The sequence below is a fragment of the Sebastes umbrosus genome, chromosome 24 (assembly GCF_015220745.1).
Source record: "Sebastes umbrosus isolate fSebUmb1 chromosome 24, fSebUmb1.pri, whole genome shotgun sequence".
In the NCBI taxonomy this organism is placed as follows: Eukaryota; Metazoa; Chordata; class Actinopteri; order Perciformes; family Sebastidae; genus Sebastes; species Sebastes umbrosus.
In genome coordinates, this window is record NC_051292.1 from 3,580,494 (window position 1) to 3,602,948 (window position 22,455).

The 22,455-nt window shown below is 45.7% G+C and overlaps 1 protein-coding gene across 4 annotated transcripts in view; it reads right to left on the minus strand.

Moving 5' to 3' along the window:
• The window catches only part of LOC119483492 (nck-associated protein 5-like), a 131,958-nt gene that overhangs the window by 58,579 nt on the left and 50,924 nt on the right, over positions 1-22,455 (minus strand). For 3 of the 4 annotated variants that reach the window (XM_037761629.1, XM_037761630.1, XM_037761633.1), the window contains one exon: positions 4,310-4,373. In XM_037761629.1, the coding sequence (XP_037617557.1) occupies positions 4,310-4,373 (64 nt within the window). Of the gene's footprint in view, positions 1-4,309; positions 4,374-17,272; positions 17,860-22,455 lie in introns of those variants that run through there. The other variant, XM_037761631.1, reaches the window with a different exon arrangement.

The window sequence follows — 22,455 nt, forward strand, 5'->3', positions numbered from 1 at the left end:
TGGGGAAAAGATGCCGTGTAGAAGACGCTAGTTCTTAGTTGTTTACTAAAAAGGAATACTTCACCCACAAAATGACCATTTGTATATCAATTTCTGCTAATAAATCCCCCCACATTGTTCCTTTAAATGTGTATATTTCCCTTCATGCAGCATTTCAAACTATGTCACATGAATCTTGCAGACTGCAGCACATTGAGAAATCTGTTTTTAGCTGATTCCTATCTTGCCTCGAGGGCCTATTTCACCATTCTGTGCCACCCGCTCCCACTTTATATTCACGAATTCAGCAGCTCCGCTCTTATCTTGAAACACTCTGGAGAAATCAGATTTTTAAATAAGCCGAGTTACACAATTAAGTTCAAGCGAAAAACATTTCCCCTTTATCGTTCATATACTGTATGCTTCACTCAGCCATGAACCAATCTAAGTCCCTGTGTGTGAGACTCGTATCTGTTTAAGCTCAGATATCAGAGAGCGTCCGCAAAAACCCAAAGAAAAATAAAGTCTCTCAAAGCGAGCTGTTGTTTAGACAGCCGTTTCCAGCGGTCATAATCTTACCTAACAGTTTAAAATGCCTTTTTAAATGGAGCGCCCAGCCCCCTCAGCGGTGCAGCCAGGCACTGCTGCCTTTACGAGCCCACTTCTGTTTTTCTCCCCGACAGGAAACCCGGCATCCTGCTCCTGACGGACTAAGATTGCACTTCAGAGTGGCATCAAAAGCGAGCGGCAGACGGAGAGCGGCCCTGCCCTGCACCACGCCTCTGGGCTTGGGTGTGAGGAATTCCAGAGAAAACCTACAGCAGCGTCGATGCCGTGAATGAGCGGTTTCACTTCAGACAAACAGGGAAGGCTTGTTGGAAAAGGCCCTCACAGAATAAACCATGACCTGTGCTCTATCAAACACCTGACGGGAAATACACTGTTTTTCTTGTAAGAGTTTTAAACATCGCACGCCAAAAGCACCATGTCCGAGCCCTAATAAAAAGTTTGAAGACAGATCTGGTGGCTGTTAGACCGTATCGCTCCAAATGCATCTTGTGTGGCCGTGAAATACTCCGCGGATTCATACCCTGAGCCTAAACGCTGATTGCCCAGCAAATTATTCATGCGATTCTCCCAAATGATCCATAACAAAAGAGTGTTGTACTTTTGCACTGCCAGTAGCCGTCGTGTTTCACAACAGGAGACCCAATTAAAAACACAAGCTCCTCAGTAAACTGCGTTGTTAATGCTGTTTCATTTACACTCAGGGCTGTGGAACTGTGCAAGCAAGACCTTGAGGCTTATAGCTCCTTGCGCAGTCATAAAGATGCATTCTTTTCCAGCACAAAGCGCTGGTAATGGTGCCGCGTAACACGTCCCCCGCGGAAGGAACCGGCGCAGGACTGCAATGGGTGGCACCGACGATTTCTGTGTCTCTGATCGCGTTACACAGAAGACACTAATGGATGTAGAGAGAGGACAGACCAAGGCAGGGAACAGAGAGGCATCAGATACAGAGGAGGGGTAGAGCCACTTCAAAAGTCTGTGGCTGTTTTAATCTGTCTCTCTAGGTTAGCCCCTTGGCAGGCGAGGATGGGGGGTTGGGGAGTGGGCATAGAAGTGGGCGTCGGGGTGAGGGGCACAGCAGGCTGTGGCTGGTGAGCAGTTCCCACTGCACACCGCCAGCACTTTGACAATTATCTCCTTGATGCAGCAGTCTCTTTTTCATTTCCATTGAAGATCCGTGCCCGAGCTCCGAAGCCTCCCAGGAATGCCAGAGAGAGAGAGTGCAAGGGGACTCCAACGGGGATAATCCCAATTTCAAATGGAGCTTAGTGATATCCCCCTCCTCCCTTTCTTCCTCCTCCATCCATCCACCCCCCAACCCTCACCCTCCTCCTGTCTGGCACAGATAACTCATCCCTCTCTCTCTTTCTCAGCCCAGTGCATGCGCAGACAGCGATTCACACAAGTAATAATTAGCATGTCATCCACTACTCGCGTGAGTCTGAGAGCCAGGTCCTTCAAGGAGTCTCGCAGCGTGCCGAGTGATATATATAATTCTCGGGCTGTGTTTATGTCGGAGGATGCAAGGTTAGTGTTACAGGAGGAGGTGCTGACACACTGAGGAGCTGAGTTATAGTATGTACACACACAGGTACCAAAGAGAAGGGAAAAGTGAAACTATGGAAACGCAGGTTATTATAAGGTTCAGGAACAAGACCATGCTTTTCCACCTCACTAATTCAATCACCTGTGTCTGGTTAATTCCTCCACCTGTGCCTCATTAACTCAATCACCTGCATAGGCATGTCAAACCCTCTTCTCTTGTCTTGTCCTCTCTCAGCAGAGCGGCACAGCAGCTCAGTCCAAGTCCTGGACTTGTACCCGGAGAAATGATGAAGCACAAAGCTCATTGAGGCGTAGTCTCCGGCCACACCACAACCACGTTCGGCCTCGTTCATCCCCACGTGATCGACCCCTTTTCATCCCTCTCTACGACCCCAAATGATCCCACCAAACTCAAACCTTTGGCTCAAGTTCCTCCTCCGATAACCGACCCCTTTTCATCCCTCTCCCCGACCCGAATCATCCGACAGTATACAACCTTTACGACCAATCTTTAGCTCCCGTTCATCCTCTGGTAACTGTCCCCTTTTCGTCCCTCTCCTCGTCCCCCCTTTATCCAACCGAACACGACCCTCACCCAATCATCACACCAAACTCGACCCTTACGACCAACCTTCGGCTCCCGTGTCCTTAACTGATCAGTTTAGCCTTGTTTATTCCTACAATCCATCATGCAGTGACGCTATAGCTGCTCTCATGACTCTGATGGTCACGCAGTGATATGTAGGAGTCATCGGAGGATGCACGCATTCCAGCATCTATACTAGTATCCGTGGAAATCAATACTGGTTCCACGTACACATTCATAACTAGGATGGCAGTATTGAAAGGGTCACAAAGAGGCCAAAGGGACAGGGATGTGGTCATCTCTGTCTGCAGGTAACTCCTTTTACTCTGATTTAGATGCTGTTATATTCAGTGCTTACATTTATGAACTGATGCAAAACTAATGTCAATTTTCCACAAGAAGAACCGTTCACATGGTACATTCACTTCTCCATCAACCCATAACATATCTCTGTGTTTAAAATAAGTTCACACCCTTGAGTCCAGCTCCAGGGGCGCCGTTCTAGATCCGACCCCGATATCTGACCTCCTGGACCGTGGGGAGACGCGAGAAGAAAAAGCAAGCGCTCCTCCTTCAGGGATCAATAGAAAAATCGCACAAAACTGTGCGAGAATCTCGCAGTGTATCAGCCTTTGTGTGCTGTTGCTTTAGGCCTGCTGCCATAAAGAGAACGAGAGGCGTCACTGGGGTGCAGTCAAACAGCTGGGCCTGTGGTTAAAGCCTCTGCTCGGAGGCTGCAATCAGCTGAGCTCCGTCACGTGGTTCACTTTCTGACCTCCCTGACACACATACCGTACAGTGTGCACACGTTCAGACACAAAAGATATGCACTTATGTACACATGTATATATCTCCACCTGAACTCTTTCCCCTGCTTACATAAGATCTCTTGGAAAAAGAAGTGAAAGCACAACATCAGCAATTTGCAGTAAAGCCGAACACAATGCAGTGTTGACAGATTAAGTCTTAGCTGGAGCTTTATAATGTTACACAACCTGACCAGGCATCAGAGTACCTGTTGTTCCTGCAGGATGGCTGGAGTTCATCCAACCTGCTGCTAACACAGGACAAGTACAAATATTTCTCCATAGCACGGATTATAGAAAACTGACAAATACAGATAAATGCTTGGATTCTTTGTCTCTTTTACTTGTTTTTTTTATCAGATATTTCCTACTTTTAAGCATTAAGTTTGATCATTTGAGACTTTTATACAGTTGGTATTGTTTAGTAACCTTGCATGGCAGTTGAATTCTCGTGATTCAATGCTTTAAGTAATGCATTTCTTCATTGAAAGAAGAGCAAAGAACAACACTGAAGGCTTTTCTCAATGGAAAAAAAATGTTTCCGCTCTTCTCCCAAGTCCGACTGGCTGAGTTTGACTGACAGATGGTTCATCCAATCACCTGCTAAGTATTTTTTTGAAAGTGCCTGCCCTTTTCCAAACTTCTGCTTTCATTTCTCCAGAATTGTCTTCTTCAAGTGTTGAGACACTAAACGCTGACTCTGGCGGCTTGGCACAGCTTGACAGTGTGTGTGTGTGTGTGTGTGGGTGTGTGAAGTGAGCACACTGTGGCTTTTTTGGCTTTGCGCAGATTATAGTGATCGAGCAGTTGCACTGTACTTTACCATTGTTCCTTCGCTCTTGCTCCGTGCGACTTCCCTCTGCAGGCGAGCCACGGCCAGCTTTTCCCTAAAGGAAGAGAGAGAATAAAGAGTGAGTCAACGTGTGACTGTTGTTTAGCGGGTGACACAGGCAGCCCTGAGATTGACGACAATATTTTTTGCATTATAGAAACACCAATTCAGTTTTTCCCTTCTTTTTGAAGCTTCATCTTTGTCTGCCTAACTGGAGAAACCTCACAGGCCTGCCAGCAAACACACAAACACACAGCGAGGAGACGGGGTCGTCCGCTCACCACGCAAAACAGAGAGCTGTGTTCTGTCCAGACAAAAATAGCTCAGAGGAAACAAAAAAGCAGGGCATCCTCGCGCCAGACCTTACACACTCATAACACACACACACTCACAAACACACACACGTGAACCAGGCGAAAACAAAGAAATTGACTGTGCGCGTCCAATCCGTTCCCCACGTGAGGGCATTCCAGACTTTAATGGGGTAAATCTTGGCACACTAGCACGGATAATAAAGAACCTAGTTTCTTTCATGGCCTCTCCTGAGGTATCACAACAACTGAAACGCTGCTCCAGGACTACCCAGCCTGCATCTGACAGCCGTTTGTTGAAATCTTGTCGTTTCTGCAAGTGTTTGGAAGTACAGAAAAAAAATGTTGAGGAGAAAAAAACACCTCCTCTGGCAGTGTAACACATGTTTGGATCTTCACAATCTGCTGGTTCAAGACCAAAAAAATCATTCTAATGTCAAATCCTGCATTAGCATTCATGTAAATATGCTGCTCTAAATGTCAACATTGAGGCACATGGTGTCCGCCAATTATCACCCTTACATACATAGCATTAGGTATGCTAATCAAGTCACTAATTAAGCTGATTGATGCATTCATTAGCAAATATTTAAACTAACATAAGACATACTTTGTTGTACCAAAGGACTCAGGTGAAGCTCACAGACAGCTTCCAAAAAACAAGAAAATAACGTGTTAAGCACGTTAAAATTATGAAAATGAAGGGTTAAAGCATGTTCCAGGATAAAATCAGGACATCTATTGTGTATGAGAGGAAAGTTTTTGTCAACGTATTGTTCCAGACTTTCTGTGCTCACAATACATCACACAAAGCCACTTGATATGGGACCACGGGACCTAATAAAGGAGTGTATACAGCAGACAGCCACAAGTAATCACAATCACCTGCACATTTTTCACATTTCTTCCGTGGTGCAGACACCCAAACCCCCTCGCCGACCTCCCCCAACACCCTAAAATAACTCATGACTAACATCTTCTCGTCGCCTTTGACAAGACATCATTGTTTCTGAGCGGCTTACCTGTCGGGAAACCCCCCCCCCCCCCAGGTGATTAAGAGGCAGCTGTGGATGTATGGTTGACGGATGAATCGACCGTCTGGCTGAGCTACGAGCCGGTGGCAGCTATTCCCACCGCCGCCGCTCTAATGGGACTGAATTAGGCAAAAGCCGAGGCTGGCACGCCGATTGTGAAACAACCGGTGACAAATCTGGGAGGAAGTCAAGCGAGGCTGCGAGACAAGGGGTGTGTGTTTGGGTGTGCATTTTTGGTTTATGTGCATTCATAAATGTGGGTGTGGGAACATGCATTCAGTAGGTGTTGTTTATGTGTGACCACTCATAACTACGGTGTGAAAGTGTATGACGGCATGCTCCACACCTGACTGACTAATCATGTTCCAGTTACACAATGTGTCTCTTCCCATTACAACATACTGGATGTTTCAAACCATTACACTACCTGGAGGAAAGAAATGTCTCTGGGACTTCTCACTGCAGATATTGTTTTGTTTAACAGGACCGGCCTGGCATTCCTCCAGTCTGTGTTATGGCTGAGCGTCGGCCCTGTAAGGGGTTAAGTTTCAGGCCACTTATATGCACAGGCATGTTCCAGGAGCAGCGGAGCATGAGCCAAAAGCGCCCGGAGAAAATCATCGCCAAATATAGAGCAATTTGACATTCTGTGTTAAACATAATTATAGTAACTGGCACAAGCGGTAGTCAAAACAGTATCTTAGCGCAGGATGACATTTGCATCCAATTGGCGCTGACGTGGAATTATGTAAAGTCATCTGTAATCTGCTATATTCTGTATTAGATGTTAGTTGTTGGAAAAAAAAAGTGGAGACATCATAATTAAAGGGATAGTTTGGGTGTTTTGAAGTGGGGTTGTATGAGGTACTTATACATAATCAGAGTATTACCTACAGTAGATGACGATGAGCATGCACACATTAATTGTACCTCACAGAACATGATGGGAGTTGCTGGTCTACAAATTAACCGATCGAGTCAGTGGTAGACCAGCAACCCTCGTGTTCTGCGAGGTAAAATTACTGTTTTTTTCAATGGAGTCTGGTGGCTGTGGCAACGGCAAAGACGTATACAACGGCTTCAATCGCCTGGGAGACAGATAACTGGTTGCTTTGTGTACTCAACTGTAAGGCAGAAATGTGTCGGGTGCTCTTAGAAAAGGGGGGGAAATAAGGATAGACAGGAAGGTAATCCAGCAATCCAAAATATTAAAACAAGTGGAAAACGAGGAAGGAAATATATTAAAAAGCCTTTATTATAGTGGCTAAATCATTAAATAATGTTCGACCACTGTAAGGGTTCATCAGGGCTTTCAACATCTTCAGTTCCTCGTTGGAAAGGGCTGTCTCACGGAAAGGTAACCTTTCTTTTAGGTGTCTAAAATCTGTTTTGCTGCTGCCCCGTCCTCAGCAGTACATTACTTTGCTCCCGTACCGGTACTCCTGTCTGTTTCTCCAAACTGGGGGGCATGCCAACCATCATCTACTGTAGGTAATACACTGACTATGGATAAGGACCTCATACGACCCCACTTCAAAACACCCAAACTATCCCTTTAATGTGTCACCAAAAGGGTCAGAGCAGCATCATCTTACTGGTCTGGTCTTCTTTTTGAAGCTATGGCCATTGCTTCTGTTTCATCTTCTTTCACTCTTAAAGTCATTTTTTCCATCATTAATATTTCCTGTAGTATATATCTAACCACCGTCTACGTGTGGGTGGTTTCTGCTACAAGCCACTTTCTTGTAATGGCCTTCCTGCCAGCTGAAAGTCAGATTTTGACAAAGTAATTACCGTCGTGGCCGTTGTTTCTAATGGTTAAGTAATTAGTGAAATCTGGCAACACGGCATCGCTATAATAAAGTCTTGCTGGGCGAGAAACATGAGCGGTTAGACGGCTTCGCCAACACTTTTTCCACATTACATAAACTTTATTTGGACGTTTGGAGTATGGAACCATTGCAAAGGAAAATGGAAGCTGTAGCAATACGTTGTGTATATTTCACACTTGGCTGTGACTAAACGGGAATTACTTCAGGCCCCAGTCCATGCCTTTATCCTGTACATCCGAGCATGTGATGAAAGCACAAGCTGACAGTTGACCGTGTATACATTCCTCCTCCTCCTCCTTCTTCTGTTTTTCTTCCAACATAAAGCTCGGCTGAGTGAGTTCCTGGAGCCAATCGTGAGCAGTGTCGACGTGGACCTCCAGCGGTTCCCAGTGACCTGGAATCACCTGATAGCACCGGAGGCCTCACCCCCGCCGAGCCTCAGTGGAGCGGGCCAAACCAGCTGACAACCCCCTGCTCCTCCACACATTTCCTCTAGTGTTACTGCTTCTATGCATCAAAAGTGAATGCAGCAAGGACCTTATTTATATGAGATTATACCTGGAATTTAAGGTAAAAACGTCCTTACTTCTTTCAAAATGTACACTTGAGATGCAAGTTAAAGGGGACCTATTATGCTTTTGAGCTATTTTCCCTTTCTTTTAGTGTGTTATGTAGTTTATCTGAGTCCACGCCAAAGGAATAAACACTGCTCCTGAACTGCCTGAAACGCCTCGCTGGAAGTTCTCCCTTTTCTTCCGTAACGTGGTGATGTCACCAAGTAACACATCTGTGAAATACCTGCCTAGCAGCTAGTTTTGCACGCCCTCAAACAAAGCTAGTTAGAGCGGAGCTGGAGCGGATGGGTGGGTCAGAAAACACCGGACTTTCATCCAGTAGACCGCTGTTCGTGTCCCGTGTGAAGCCAGAAGTCAGCATTGATTTATTTGTCACGTAATCAGTACTTATGTTACGACACTTCCGTAATTATTTTAACCCAAACCAAGATCTTTTCCTAAACCTAAGTAGTTTCTGTTACCTAACTACCGTACTTCCGGTTCTTGAACTTCCTGAAACGGCGTGATTGAAGTCCTGCCTTTTCTTCTATAACGTGGTGATGTCATCAAGTAACACATTTGCATAACGGCTAGTTTGGCAAGCCTTCAAGTCCGAAGAGTTTGGTTTGGTTCACCAATCACAACAGTGGTTATAAAAGTAAAGCGTTTTTGCACATTAAATCATGTAAACATGTTCTAGTAGAAACCCAAAATACAAGTATGCACCTCAAAATAAGCATAATAGGTCCTCTTTAAGGTTTAGCAGCAATGTTATGCATGAACACATAGTAAGTGTGTACCCCTGCTTGCACACAAATACAAGTTTCCCTCTCATATTTTTAGTTGACACCATCTGCTGTCCACCCACACACCTCAAAAATCATTTCCCTTCTTTTCAAATGCAAATCCAGCAGCATCAAAAGCTCTGCATCCCTCCCTTTGAGATAAGACAGCACATCATGACAGCAGCCTTGTTGCATTCGCAGCAGCTCAACCCTGTTTCCTCCGCACTCAGACACGCTTTTTTTTCTTCCGGCTCACGTTGAGACAACGCGCCGGCTGTTTGCTCCGGAGCGTCACGGCGGCGTGCAAAGACACGATCTGTCAGGGCTGAGGGAGGATCAATCGCCAACCTGAGCTGACACGTTGGACTCGTGTGCTTTGAACTGCATTGTGGGAGGCAGACGTTTAGCTGCGTTTTCATCACTGTTATCACGGCTGCTGCATACAGGTGGTTTAATCCACATTGTTTGCTGTTAAACACATAATGAAAGAGAATAAAAAGTGCTGTCTGTTGGTTTCCTATTTCCCTCCAGTACTGTTCATCTTATTATTATCAAGTGTGGTTAATCTCTCCTCTGTGTAGAAAGATGTTAACAGATTAAACACCACATAATGCTTCAGCCTCTTCCCTGCAGCAGTTACTCACTGACATATAAAAGATGCAAACCATCTTTTCCTGTATTGTCATCGCGGCTTACGGGGAGCTAAACATTTCAATCGTTCTGAACCACAAATGTACACAGAGTGGTCGGCAGGGACGCATAAATGTTTGGATGAGAGCAGCACTGCCATGCATTTATGTATTAGCGTCTGCTCTCCTGCTGGGTTAAGAGCCCTGATACGCACGCAATCCCCCTGGCCCACATAGGGCATCCTGTTCAGAGGGACTCTGGCTACGTTCTGGCTCCGACTCCGGACCGGTCATTCCCATCCTTAATCCTCCTGCGGCCGTGTTATGTAACCTTCTGCACCCATCCAAAATTTCACCCCAGTGTTGGACAATGAGCTTAGCGAGGCGTTTGATAAGTTATAACATCCAACCCAGCCTGACAGGAAAACAGAGTTACAACTGCCAGGAGATGGGATGAAAAATGGCTTTGTCTACTCGAGGTTCTAAAAATGTCTGAGATCATATTTTTAGATCAGAAACGGAGCATTTTTACACCTTGTTTTGGGGCCACATGGATTCATTATTGTTTCGTAAGAACCTGGAAGTGTTGCACAAGTCATTTTTTCAAACATACCTTGTGTCACACCTCACCATCTTGTGTTAATCCCTGTATTAATAACTCATGCAACATTATTGTGTTGTTTCTTTAAGGCGTTAAAGGACAGGTTCATCTGCGTACTGTTCCATTTTTTTCAAATGGAAACGCCCACTCAGTCGTTTGCAAAAAGCAGTGACATAGGTGACCAAAGTAAGCTAAGTTTGGATATAACTGAAAGGGTTAGTTCGATTTTTTGAACATATTTTAGAAACCTAAAAAAAGGAGCATGGCGACCGCCATCTAAGTTACTGCATGTACGGACTATAAGGATGTATATACTGTATTCTGTATATGTAGAACGTCATCATGCAGAAACCTACGTCAGGTCACAGGGCTTGGGAAAATAGCATTTTGACACTAAAACATACGTACTTTGCTACAAAATTAATGAGCCTTTCTTCAGTCAAACACCGAGATGGCATCAAATGAGCCCTCAGTGTAAACACTGCTCCAAGCGTCTGAGGGGTGGGGTCGCACATCTGCGACCGCTCAATCGGTCCCACTGCATTAAGGCAGGTCCAATCAATCACCAAGAAGATGCCGAACGGCGACCTGACCTGCGCCTGTTTCCCCCCGCCTCACCCACAGCTGGTTCCTGACCTCCCGTCTCCCGCCACGGACCCCGTCTGCACCGGAGGGCAGCGGAAAAACAGGAGCCACATGTCAGCAACCCACACACACCCTAACCCAATCCACCCACCCACCCACCCATCCAGCCAGCCAGCCAGGCACAATGAGCTTTACCTCACCACGGCAGACCATCAATTATTGACGAGGTGAAATGTGATGAGGTTGTACGGTGAGCACACAAAGAACACGTATTTTCATGCTGCCACGTGGCCTTGAAATGTCTTCACTTGAAGAAAAGGGACATTTTTAATCAACATGTTTTGTTCTTTGTGTTTTCTAGTGTGTCGGATCACATTTACATGCACATTAAACTGTGAAAAATAGGATGTTTATGACAAAAACATTTAAAAAAAACTGTTTTCCTTGAGTGTCTTGTGACAATGTGAGTCATCTAAACACCCTGGCATAACTTCCCCCTTATTCATACTTCCTTCTAATATATGGAGTATGGGACTTTGTTTGCACACGTGTGCGCCGCTCTGAGTAATGCAGTCAAACGAGCTGAGATGACCGCGATAAGCGAGATTTATCCAAAGTCAACAACATGTTGAATGCTCCGAGTTGTTTATCCTCTCCTTCTGTGATAACATCAGGAGAGTCTTAATTACACTGCTGCAACATTATCGTAGTTTACATATTGTATGATCTCAGAGCGCAGGATTGATGGATGCAATCTGGGTGAAAATGATTTGTAAACAACTTATCTGCAGAATCAGAGCGAGGGGTAATGAGTTAAATGCATCACTTTGTAGGGCAAGATCGGATCAAACGCGCACAAACTTCTGAAGCAGCAGAAATCAGACATGAGGAATCCTCCAAGACTCCTCCTGAGCTCGGAGGAATGCGTGGATTACCCCTTCCCTGACTGTCTGTCTGTCTAAATGTTTTCTCATCCTGCGAGCACGGCCCTGACCTCAATTGTTTTCCCGAGCCGCAGATGCATTCCTGTCCAGACGAAAACGAAACATCGCGGATGAGCAGATGTGCTTTAAAAATGACCGCCCCGCCTGTCTGAGGGGTTTACTCACCAGCGAGGACGGAGCTAGACGCCAACACACGAGGGGCACTCAAAAAACACACGCATGGACACACATGTACAAACACACAGGCAGAGATACGCAGAGACATCCAAACACACTCACACAATTTTGAATCTTTTATGTCCCAAATCATAAAAGAGAGATGACTCCCAAACTGAAAGGATGCAGGGCAAGTTTCACGCCCCACAACGAAGAGAAAGAGCCTCCAGACACACCTTGTTCTGAACTCATTCCCAGCCACACGCTCGCATTCCTACAGGTAATAATCCTGTGCGTGTGTCTAAGTTTTTCCAGTGATGGTTGTCTCGCTTGAATCACACACTCTTACACATAATTGAGTTTAAGTAAAAGCTCCCTTCACGCCGGACTACAATTACCTCGTGATTTACCTGCGTTTTTTGAGGTGCATTCAGACACGAAGACTGTTTCTCCTGATTCGGGTATTCTGCCAAGATGCATTTAGATGTCTGTTAACGCCAGGGTGTGCTTGAAATCTGGCAGTCTTTTTCACCTATGTAGACGTGGCCAAAGTTACTTCAAGTGTCGGATGGAGTCTCCCTGATTACGACATTGGAAAGGCGTTTGAGGAGGATGTTTCAGACACTTTATAGGCATCTATCGATTGCAGAGGTTGTCAGAGAAGCTGGGGCCGTATTACAGAAACTTCTTAACTTGCATATCCTATCTTAACTGTCTGGTAACCATGGTAACGAGTGAATTAATCAATGTTCCTATCCTAAATTAGGCTACATCCACAGCATTTTAGGGCCATTTCAGAATTAATCTCCGTCCATACTACCACGCCTGAAAACGCATATCACATGACCATTCACATACACTGGGCATGTGCATGCCGGTGTAAACACGAAGCAGCGCTGGACACGGGAATTGTCGCAAAGCGCTCCAATAATAGCTTTCCTCCTGCACATGTAGGCAGTAGTAGCATTATAAAATGCAGCTGCTAGCAGAGACAACAAGGTCAGCAACGCTTGTAACTCGTTATCCATGTTGAAAGAACCGCTGGTGGTCGTTTGCTTTCTTCTGGAAAAGGTTCACATGATGTGGCGCGACGAATCCTAACTGATAAGACCCAATCAAGAAGTGTACTTTCATGGTACTGTGAAGCTCAATATAAAATAAGTCAAGCACTAATTCAGCCACCTCGACATGCTCAGTGGTAAAAAGGCACACACATACTTAAGGCAAGTCACACGTTTCCTCCATTGTTCTGTCTTTCACACCCTGGCTGCTCTGGGTTGGAGTAATTGGGGAACAGGGACTCACATTTACTACTGTACAGTAATACTGGAAGGTTCTGCTGACTCATGGAGACCGTGCAGAGGCTGCAGGGTGTTTTACGCCAGCTGTCAACACATCGTTTTCAGAGAGGCGGGCAAACAGTAGCCCTTTACAGAGGCAGACAAACGACCGCTTCACACACAATAGAAACAAAGGTATACGGTAAATAGGAGCACTCGAAACCGCCGGTGTGCCATCTCTACTGCTGGGTGCACAAGTTGCTGGGCAGCAGGTGCAGAAGTCATACACTATTTTAGCTACTACTGATGGGTGTAAATTGAAAGATACACAGATAGAGATAAAGGGAAAATAGCATTCCCGTTCTGGCACTCTGGCATGCTGCTAATAAAGTCATTCAAAGTGACTGCGCTCATTGTAATTCCCTCCAAGCAAAGAGTTTCACCAAATGGCTAAAAGAACAAGAGAGGTGTTTGGACAGGAGTTTTACTGCAGGTGAGCTTCTCCAGCAGCCTCCATCTATTTCCTCTACAGCTGCGCCAACACCTCCAGCCCCTTGGACCCGGTCCTGCATGTTTCTCCCTCTATTATCCCATGATTTACAGCCCAGATAGCGGGGCGCTGAAGTTTGTTGACATTCCCCGCCCTGCGCAACCTCGAATACGACGCCGTGACCCCCTCTTCCAACCTCGTAAACGGCTCGCTCCGTTGAAAGCGTCACCGTGGCGAGGGGAGAAATATGAAAGTGGTTTTGACTGCTTTGATCTTGTGATAAGAAAGTGTGTCAGCATGAATGGCATGTATAGCAAACAAGGACAACACCGTATTATCTTGTAAACTGTTGGCATGCAGCTCTATGACCTAAAAAACTAATCCCGTTTGGGGGATTTCTTTTTTTTTTCCAAGAACTGAAACACTTGTGGGCATGAATATGAGAGATATAAACAAAAATCTGCTATTATACAAAGAAAAATAAACCAGTTCTGAGTGGAAAACAGGCGGTTTAACTGCAAAAACAGCCTTCGCACCTTGGTGAACTCACATGGAGCGACTTCATCCATTTAGAAACCACAAAAATGCTCCGTCTCTAATGACATCACTTAACAGTCAGCAAGGGTGTCTGGGCGAAGCTTTGTCTCCAGGCAAAACAGTCAGTGCATGCAATAAGCCATTGATAGCGAGCAAATAAAAGCTCTTTATTGGTTATAAATTGTGTCGGACCATAAAACTTTATGTTTTTCCTGAGTGACATTACTCCAAGTCGAGCCAACAGGAGACACAGAAAGAAAAGACATCTGAGAGTCCCATTTTTCTGCCTTTCTAGCTTGTTAACATTCAGTGAAACACGAAGCATGAATGCGATGCGTTCTGGCTTCTTTGCATCAAAAAATGCGCAGCCTGGCAAAAAGTCAAAATCCTTTATTGAGCTATTTTCAGATTTGCAAAAAACAGGTCCGCACTAGCCTAAGAGAGCTCTGCAGGACTCTTTAAAGAGTTCCCACGTGCTGTTCGTGGGGGAAGATAAATGTAGAGCAGGCTGAGGGGAGGAATGCATTCAAAGCACCCTTAATTGAGCTGGATGGCCTGCAGTCACAGAGCGTCTCAACGAGGCCAGATCCTGAGATGTGCCTCACACGTACACATCATTAAACCGGCTGCTTTGGCTCACGGCTCCACCGTACCAATGAACGCTGCAGAGACAGTGGGAATTACATGGGAAAGTTGTCTGGAAAGAGCTCCCCCACCTCCCTCCTTCAAAATGAAAGTCCCCTGGCTGTCAATGAAGGGGAAGTGCTCCCATGCTGAGGCCCACTGGGCCGGCCATTGAACAGGGGAACATTCCTCAGTAATTCAGTTTGACCTGTACCCAATATGCTAGCTGAGGGTCACTGAATACAGAGCGCCACATACGGGGAGGAAAAATCGGATGTAGAGGAGTGAGAGGCAAAGGGTTGGAGGGGTGGAAGGGAATACGAAAGCACACGTATCAGTATGATCTGCTGGAGAGGTCTATATTTAGTTTAGGGTAATGATTATCACTTTAGTAACGCCAACTGGCATCTAAAATGTCCCAGTGCACGCTTTCTGGGTATCACACAGCTTACAATAACACATAGACTTCTTCCATTCCGCTCTCTCGTGGCTTTTAAATGCTTAAATGTAGGACGCTTGATGTAGTATATAATGGGACGTGTTGGTTGAACGAGAACATGGCAGCAGAAGGGGGAATAATAACGTGGAGAAATGGTTGCACTACAGCGTGGTCGGGACGGAGAGAATTACAGTTTTAATTCTATAAAATCAAATCCCTCCACTTGGCAATCCTCTTACGCAGTAATCCCCAGGTAGGTTTCAGAGGGCAGCGGGCTCAAACTGCCCAGAGCAGCGACACATCTGCCCTGGTGGCGGGATGAGATCACCGGCTGCTGCTCTGCTCCCAATAAATGGACAATGTGTCAACAGAAAGTGGACCAAATGGGTAGCCTCTGGGAAGTACAGTAATGATTGCTATTGTGCATGCAATGAGATGCAAATAGTGCATGATGGGATGCATATCATGGAGGAGAGGAATTTCCCTCATAACATGTCATAGATTTGCTGACCAAAACACTCAAGGGATGATCAGTCACATGCTTGTTGTTGCATTGGCGTGTAAGGTCAGGCAAGGTTAACAGTGATGTGGCTTTGTTTGGATAACTGTTAACCTTATGAAATGCCTGAGCATCTCATAATTTGGGTTACATACAATGGCATTATTGTGAGTTTGACTTCCAGTAGTACCACTGTTAAACACTTTGGGTTAAAGGACAGTGTAATAATAACTTTTTCTATAAGGCAATGTTAGATTTGTAAAGTAATACTAGGAAATATTACTTAAAATCGCAATATATTGAATCGTAACCCCTGTATCATGATACGTATCGTATCTATATCTACGAAAAGCAATGTGCTGTTGCTCGTATATATACTTTGTTGCCTAAACATAACCGAGTACTTTCTTGTGAAGATGGAAGTTTATTTTGAAAAGACTATATGCATGTATTGCTGAACATGGATTTGCGAAAAAATGAGGAATAACTTTTGGTAAGATATACCAACCATTGTATTATGATACGTATCGTATCGCCAGATTCTTGCCAATACACAGCCCTACTTATGTGACTACTGTTGCCAACATCCCATTGGCGTTTCCCATTGTAAAGCATGCACTACATGGCAGAAGCTATTTTTTGCTCTCTGGTTGGGAAGCACCAGTTCCCAGGGCAAAAAAAAAACTCAACTCCAACTCTAAAAAGAGACAGGGAATGGCATTTCTCTCTGGCACTTTGACAACACCAGCAAGAGAGTGATGATACCTCCCATACTCTCCCATGCTCTCATTTTCATGTTCCCTTGCAGTTCTGTTTTTAGAGATAACAAACCCGGCTAAAAATATCAAGCCAGTGAATCCTGAATCCCGCATTTGGCATCCTTGGTTTTTCAGTTTCCAGCATCATCTGTGTACTGTAAATATGGCTGACTATGAGGAAAGACCCCTGACCTGCTGTGACTTTGACATATGGACGCTCGCACTGCAGCACTTCACGCTACATTAACAAGGAGCTGCAGAGAAGCTGATCATAACAGAGAGGCCCCATAATCCATATTGCACACCACTTAGCTGTTCCCACACCCAGTTCAACACCAGTCATTTCAGTGTGGGATTAGTGGGAAGAAAATCTTAATCTGCCTGAGAGAGAGAGTACAAGGAAAGAAAAGGATGCATTCCTGCACATACAAATCCCCTGCAACACCCGATTATTTTACCTCTGCTTAAACGGCAGGTATCCGTTTGCTTCTGTTATCAATCAGAATCAAAGTGCTTTACGCAGCGCCCCGGCCCCATGCTGTTGCCACTAGCAACAGGACACGCGATTCCCCCCTTGCAACTGGCTAATCGGGCTCAGTGCAAATCAGAGATCATCCCCTGCACATGTGTACAATGCTGCTATATGAAATATGTCCCCTCCTCTGGGGATTATTAAGAAAATTGCAGCTCAGGAGGTGCAGCTGCGTGAATAAACATGCACTGAATAATGTGCATGTATTCTTCTGACAACAAAGTATGGCACATATATATAGATACCCCCAATCCCCAAACAATGTTAATGTAAATCATCCAATAAGACAGTCAAATCTTGCAGCTGCAGCAGAAATAATGCAATTTTGGTATGTCGTATATGCTGACGACTGTCCGCTTCTTACCCTGGTGGAGCTGCAGCATCCTGGTGCATTCAGAGGACACACATGGTAATCCACCAGCACGCTCTCCTCCTGCTCCGCAGCTGCTACCCACTGATCCCGCAGATGATAAAGTTTACATCCACAATGCAGCACTGCCTGCTCTACACCGCTTCCTGCTTCTTGACTTGACTGCCTCTCCTTCTCTTCTCTCTCCTCTATTTCCTTCAAGCACTCCTCCTCCTAGTCCTCGCTGCGTCTGTCCTCTACCCTCCCTGTCTCTCTCAATCTGGCAACATGCGTTGACTCTCTTCCTTCACGCTGCATACGCTCTCCCTCTGCGCTATGCTTTCTCTCACTAACACACACTTCGCTCGGAGGCTCCTCTTCACACACAGCAAGCGCTGTGTGCCTCCCCTCCGCCGCCCACCCCGCCTCCTGGCTTTATCTCTCCTCTGAATATTCCTCTCCTCAGTCTGTCTCTGCTTCGATCTCTTTCTCTCTCATTCTGTCTGTCTCTCTGGCTGCGTCCCTCCTCCTCCTCCTCTTCCTCCTCGGGCTTGCAGGACGTTTAACATGTGTTCAGGGAGACGGCCGCTCCGCTGCCTCTCTGAAGGTGGCTCTTTCCTCAGGGGAGGAGAAGCGAGGTTGGGTTGGGGGTTTGTACGGAGGAGGAGGAGTTTTTGGGGGGTGACAACAGAGTTGAGGGGGGTTTAACTCCAACAAGGGGACGTGAGGATGCAGCTTGGGATGTTCCACTAACTGGGCTCTTTTAGTACAGAGACAGAGGCAGAAAAGGTGGCAAAAAGAAAGGTCTCAGTAAGCTTAAAACAAACTAGGTATGATGTGTCATCCAGGCATGCTGGAAGGCAAAAAGTCTGCCATCATAAAGAGGGTCATGATGCAAAAGCCTTCATAGTGTTGCACTCCGCTGCCCAAAGTTCGGATCATGCACCTCGTGGTTAATCACTGCATAAAGTGGCTGTCCATTTCATAAAGTTAATAAAAATGGTCAGATTCAGCCCCCCAAATTCTCATGTCAGAAAGGTGTGGGTATTATATGACAAGCACTTTGTTTGAAGAATACGTTCTCATCCCAACTCGTCACATACTGGCACACTTTTTGTTCGCAAGCATGGGCTTAATGTCGTGAATTAAACAAAACACTTGCTTAGGATTAGGCAATAAAAACAGTTACAGTGCAAATGTGACTTGACGTACAGGACATGAACAGCATTCTCCTGGATGAAAGCCCTGTGTTTGTTGGACCCATCCACCCAAAATGTGCCTTTTGCGGCACCCTTTCGGCGGTATCTAACGCCGACTGCAGTGACAAAGCGTCAGTATTTTACGCCCTGGGAAGGAAAACGAGATCTTTATCACTCAGTTTTGTCCCTCCGTCCTCACAAAGCCAACATTTTGAAATCCCCAATGGATAAATCTGGAAGCATAGCCACACATTTTAGTCTGGACAAGAGGTTTTGGAAAAAAAACGCAGCAAAAGAAAGAGAAGACGCTGACAAAAGACAGATGGGGTCAACCGAGGAAGAGATGGAGAGAGCGAAGGACAGTTTATTGATGTTTAAAAGCAATGCTTTTATCAAGACAGTTATATAATCCTTGTTTTGTGCTGGATTGTCTACTTCAGAAAGTTAATACAAATCAGACTCAGCCCCCCAATTCTGATCTGGTCAGAAAGGTGTGGGTATAATATGAAGAGCATTTTGTTTGAATGATACTGAGACGGATCTTTGCTGCTACGTTTTGGCCCTCCGTCCTCACAAAGCCAACGTTTTGAAATCTCCAGTGGATAACTCTGAAAGCACTGGACAAGGGGTGCAGAGCTTTTGGAAAACAACGCCGAGAAAGAAAGAGCAGACGCTGACAAAAGACAGATAGAGACAACCGAGGAAGAGTTCAAGATCAAGAGGGCGAAGGACAGAATCTGAAAGCCAGAGAAAAAAAAAGAAAAAAGCTGAGGAAGAAGTGCTCGCCTGGACGGAGCGCCGGAGTCGGCTCCAGCCCATCTGCCGCAATCACAATCAGTCTCAGCTGAATGGCTGTGACAAACTGCAGCCTGGAACCCTCGACCAGGCAGGACGCCTGCGAGGGCCGAGGGAGATGAGAAGGGGGGATGAAGAGGCAGAATAGAAGAGGGGGGGATACTCTCTATTGTCTGCTCCCCAATAGGACCAGTGCGAGAGGGGGCGGGCACCGGAGGGGTGAAAGGGGGAATTAAAAGGGTCCCGGTGACAGGAGCGCTCAGTTAAAGAGGGGAAAGAAAGGACAGGGCTGACTTAGAGCCGAGGCCATCGCTGCCACTTTGCCCCACATTCACTGTCACTAATGTCCTAAATGAACAATGACACTAACCATGTGAGAAAATTAGTTTGCTGGAGAGCAGAAGGAAGGGGGGGGAAGTTGAGGGAAGGTGGTAAACATGCAGGGATGAGTTGTCACTCGCGGGGTTGGATTATTATTTCACGCTGCGAAATCTGGCATCACCCAACAGAGATCATAAAAAATTGACACGTCCTGTCACGTTATCTCGTAAAGCTGGCTGCCACATTCCCCATTTGTCATCGTAAAACTCCAGAAAAGATTCACGATGCCTGATTATTGTGACCGAAATGTCACGCAGAGGGGGTAATTGTGTTTATCATAAGCGCAGCTGTCTGGCATGGCGAAATCTGAATATGGAGCGAGAGCGTGATTTGATTCTAAGGGCAGGTGGTCACAAATTAGACACTATTGTGTGAGTCGGGTAAAAAAGACAAATGGCATGCTGAGTCAGCATTAACGCAATACATGCGCGGCGTAATCAAGAAATATTGAGGGAAGTGTTTCGATCTAATTTGATCAAGAGAGAGCGGCGATCGTTGAGCAATGGCTCTGGTCTGCAGGGCGACAAATAGACTTTCATCCAACCAGGAAACAGCCCGTGTTTCAGATGAGAGTGTGTGTGTGTATGCATGGGTTTACAAGCTGTGTGGGTTTGTGCATGCATGCAACAACTTGTGTAGGAGTGTGTGCATTACAGCCCATACATGCATGGGTGTATATCGGTTCTCGCGACCATAATTGTGTCCATTTGGTCTGTATTCGTAGTATCCGTGCGCCTATGAGCGTGTGTGTGTGTGTGTGTCGGCTCAGTGTGCTGAGTGATCTGCTGAGCTCATTAAGGCGCTGCTTATTGCTCTGCCAGGGGTGTCAGTGACAGATTCCACTGTTTGGAAACACTCGGCCGCCCACACAGCCAGCCTGGCTCCACCACTGTCACACACACACACACACACACACTTAGGCTAGGTTAGCATTCCTCAGGGAGGAGGAAGGGGGGGGAGACAGGACGGTGCTGGGACAGTGGCTGCAGGGACGGCGGGTCGATATGGATTTGTAATGGGCCGCAGGGTGGTCTGAGGGGAAAGGGGAAGCTCGTGGTTGTGAGCGTGCGACCGTGCACATGCGTGTGAGACGTGTGAGTGTAAGCACCTTTGAACTGTGGTGTGGCGTGGCCTCGGTTAAATGGGATGCTAGTGGTTGCGGTAGTATGTGTGCAGTGGTGGGAGAAGTATTTAGATACTTTACTGAAGTGAAAGTAGTAATTCAACAATGGCAAATTACAAGTGCGGATCCGGTTACTTTATTAAATTGTATTTTTGGGTGCAAGTTTGTGCATTTTATTATTTTTCAAGTCTTTTAAAGACTAATTGAAAGACTAAAGCCTCAATTATACTCCCGAACGGACGTGTACACGGACAACTGCAGACACCACAGATGCGTAATAGTTCTCTTTACAATGTCCGCTTGGAGGCACAACAAATTGGCGGTGAACGAACATGCGTAGAGAGCCTACGCATACACCCTCTGATGACGAAATTAAAGTCACTCAGACTCTAGTGGACCCTTGTATACTCGCGGACATGTATAAGTAAGTCAGTAAGTATAATCAAGGTTTAAACTGGTAAAGAAGTTGAACTTTTTTGTTGAAACAACAGTAGTGTTGTATTTTGATGTCAGATAAGCCTTCAAACTCATAGATGTATTATTCAAACTGGACTTCACGGTTCATATTTCATCACAGTGGTCTAAAGACGGACTGAAAGTACTTATTCTGGCCTCTTTCAGTCTGTTAAATTATTGATGCACTACCATGTAGGCAGCATGTTAATGCTGCAGCTTGTCCAGATGGAGCTAAATTGCTGGTGGATAGTTTAATCTGTTGCAATGCATTGTATTTTATGAGCTTATCATGTGTTTTGTATGTCAGATAAATGTTGTGGAGTGAAAGTCCCTAAAAGTAAGTAAGTAAATGTCCTTTGTTTCTCTGTGTATATGAATGTACAAACATCCTGTCCAGGGCTGCAGCCATCAGGCACACTTTCCCTCTGTGACATTAATCCCCTGCAGCTTGATCACAGATGAGCGACCAAGTGCGGCGTCACTCGAGCTCATTACTCGTCGTCTAGGTGTGTGTTCCTAGACAGACATTAATCACACAGGAGGAGGAAAACTTTGTTTCCTTCCCGTCTCTCCAGCACCCCTAAAGACGACTGTATGCTGTGTTTAAGCTCAGACGTGCTGCTGAGAACAGCTATTTATTATGTCTGATACAACTGAGGAAAAGTGAGGGGTGTAAAATCATTTGGAAACACATCAGAGGTACTATGTGTGGTTAGAAATCCATTCAGGAGATATTTAGCTGTCAACACGGCTAGGGGGTGTTTTCTGCATCAACACGAGTAAAGGAAATGCCAAGCTGTAGACAGGCAGCGTGTTTGTTTACTCAACACAAGCCCACTCAGGATCTACACAGCTCAGACAGATGCAAATCACATGATGGGTCACGCTGCTCGAGCCCCTCCAGAGACGACGTGTGTTGTCATTTAACTTCTGTGTGGCAAGATGAGGAGTGTAATACAATGAACGAGATAATGCACCTCCGTCATGTTTCATTAAGCACGGGGATGGGGGGCGGAACGGCAGTCGGGATGGTGGTCCAGCGAGACATCATCTGCAGGCGAGATTTTCCCTCTTCGTGGAAAAAAAAAAAAGTCTGGAATGAGCCGGATTAACGCTGCTGGAGTTAATCTTTAATTAATCTTCAGTAAAATACTTCAACATTCCTTGTGTGATTATGGTAAACAAATGGGGCTATTATAGCATGACTAATTTCAGTGGTATCCTCCATCTCACACCAGCACTAC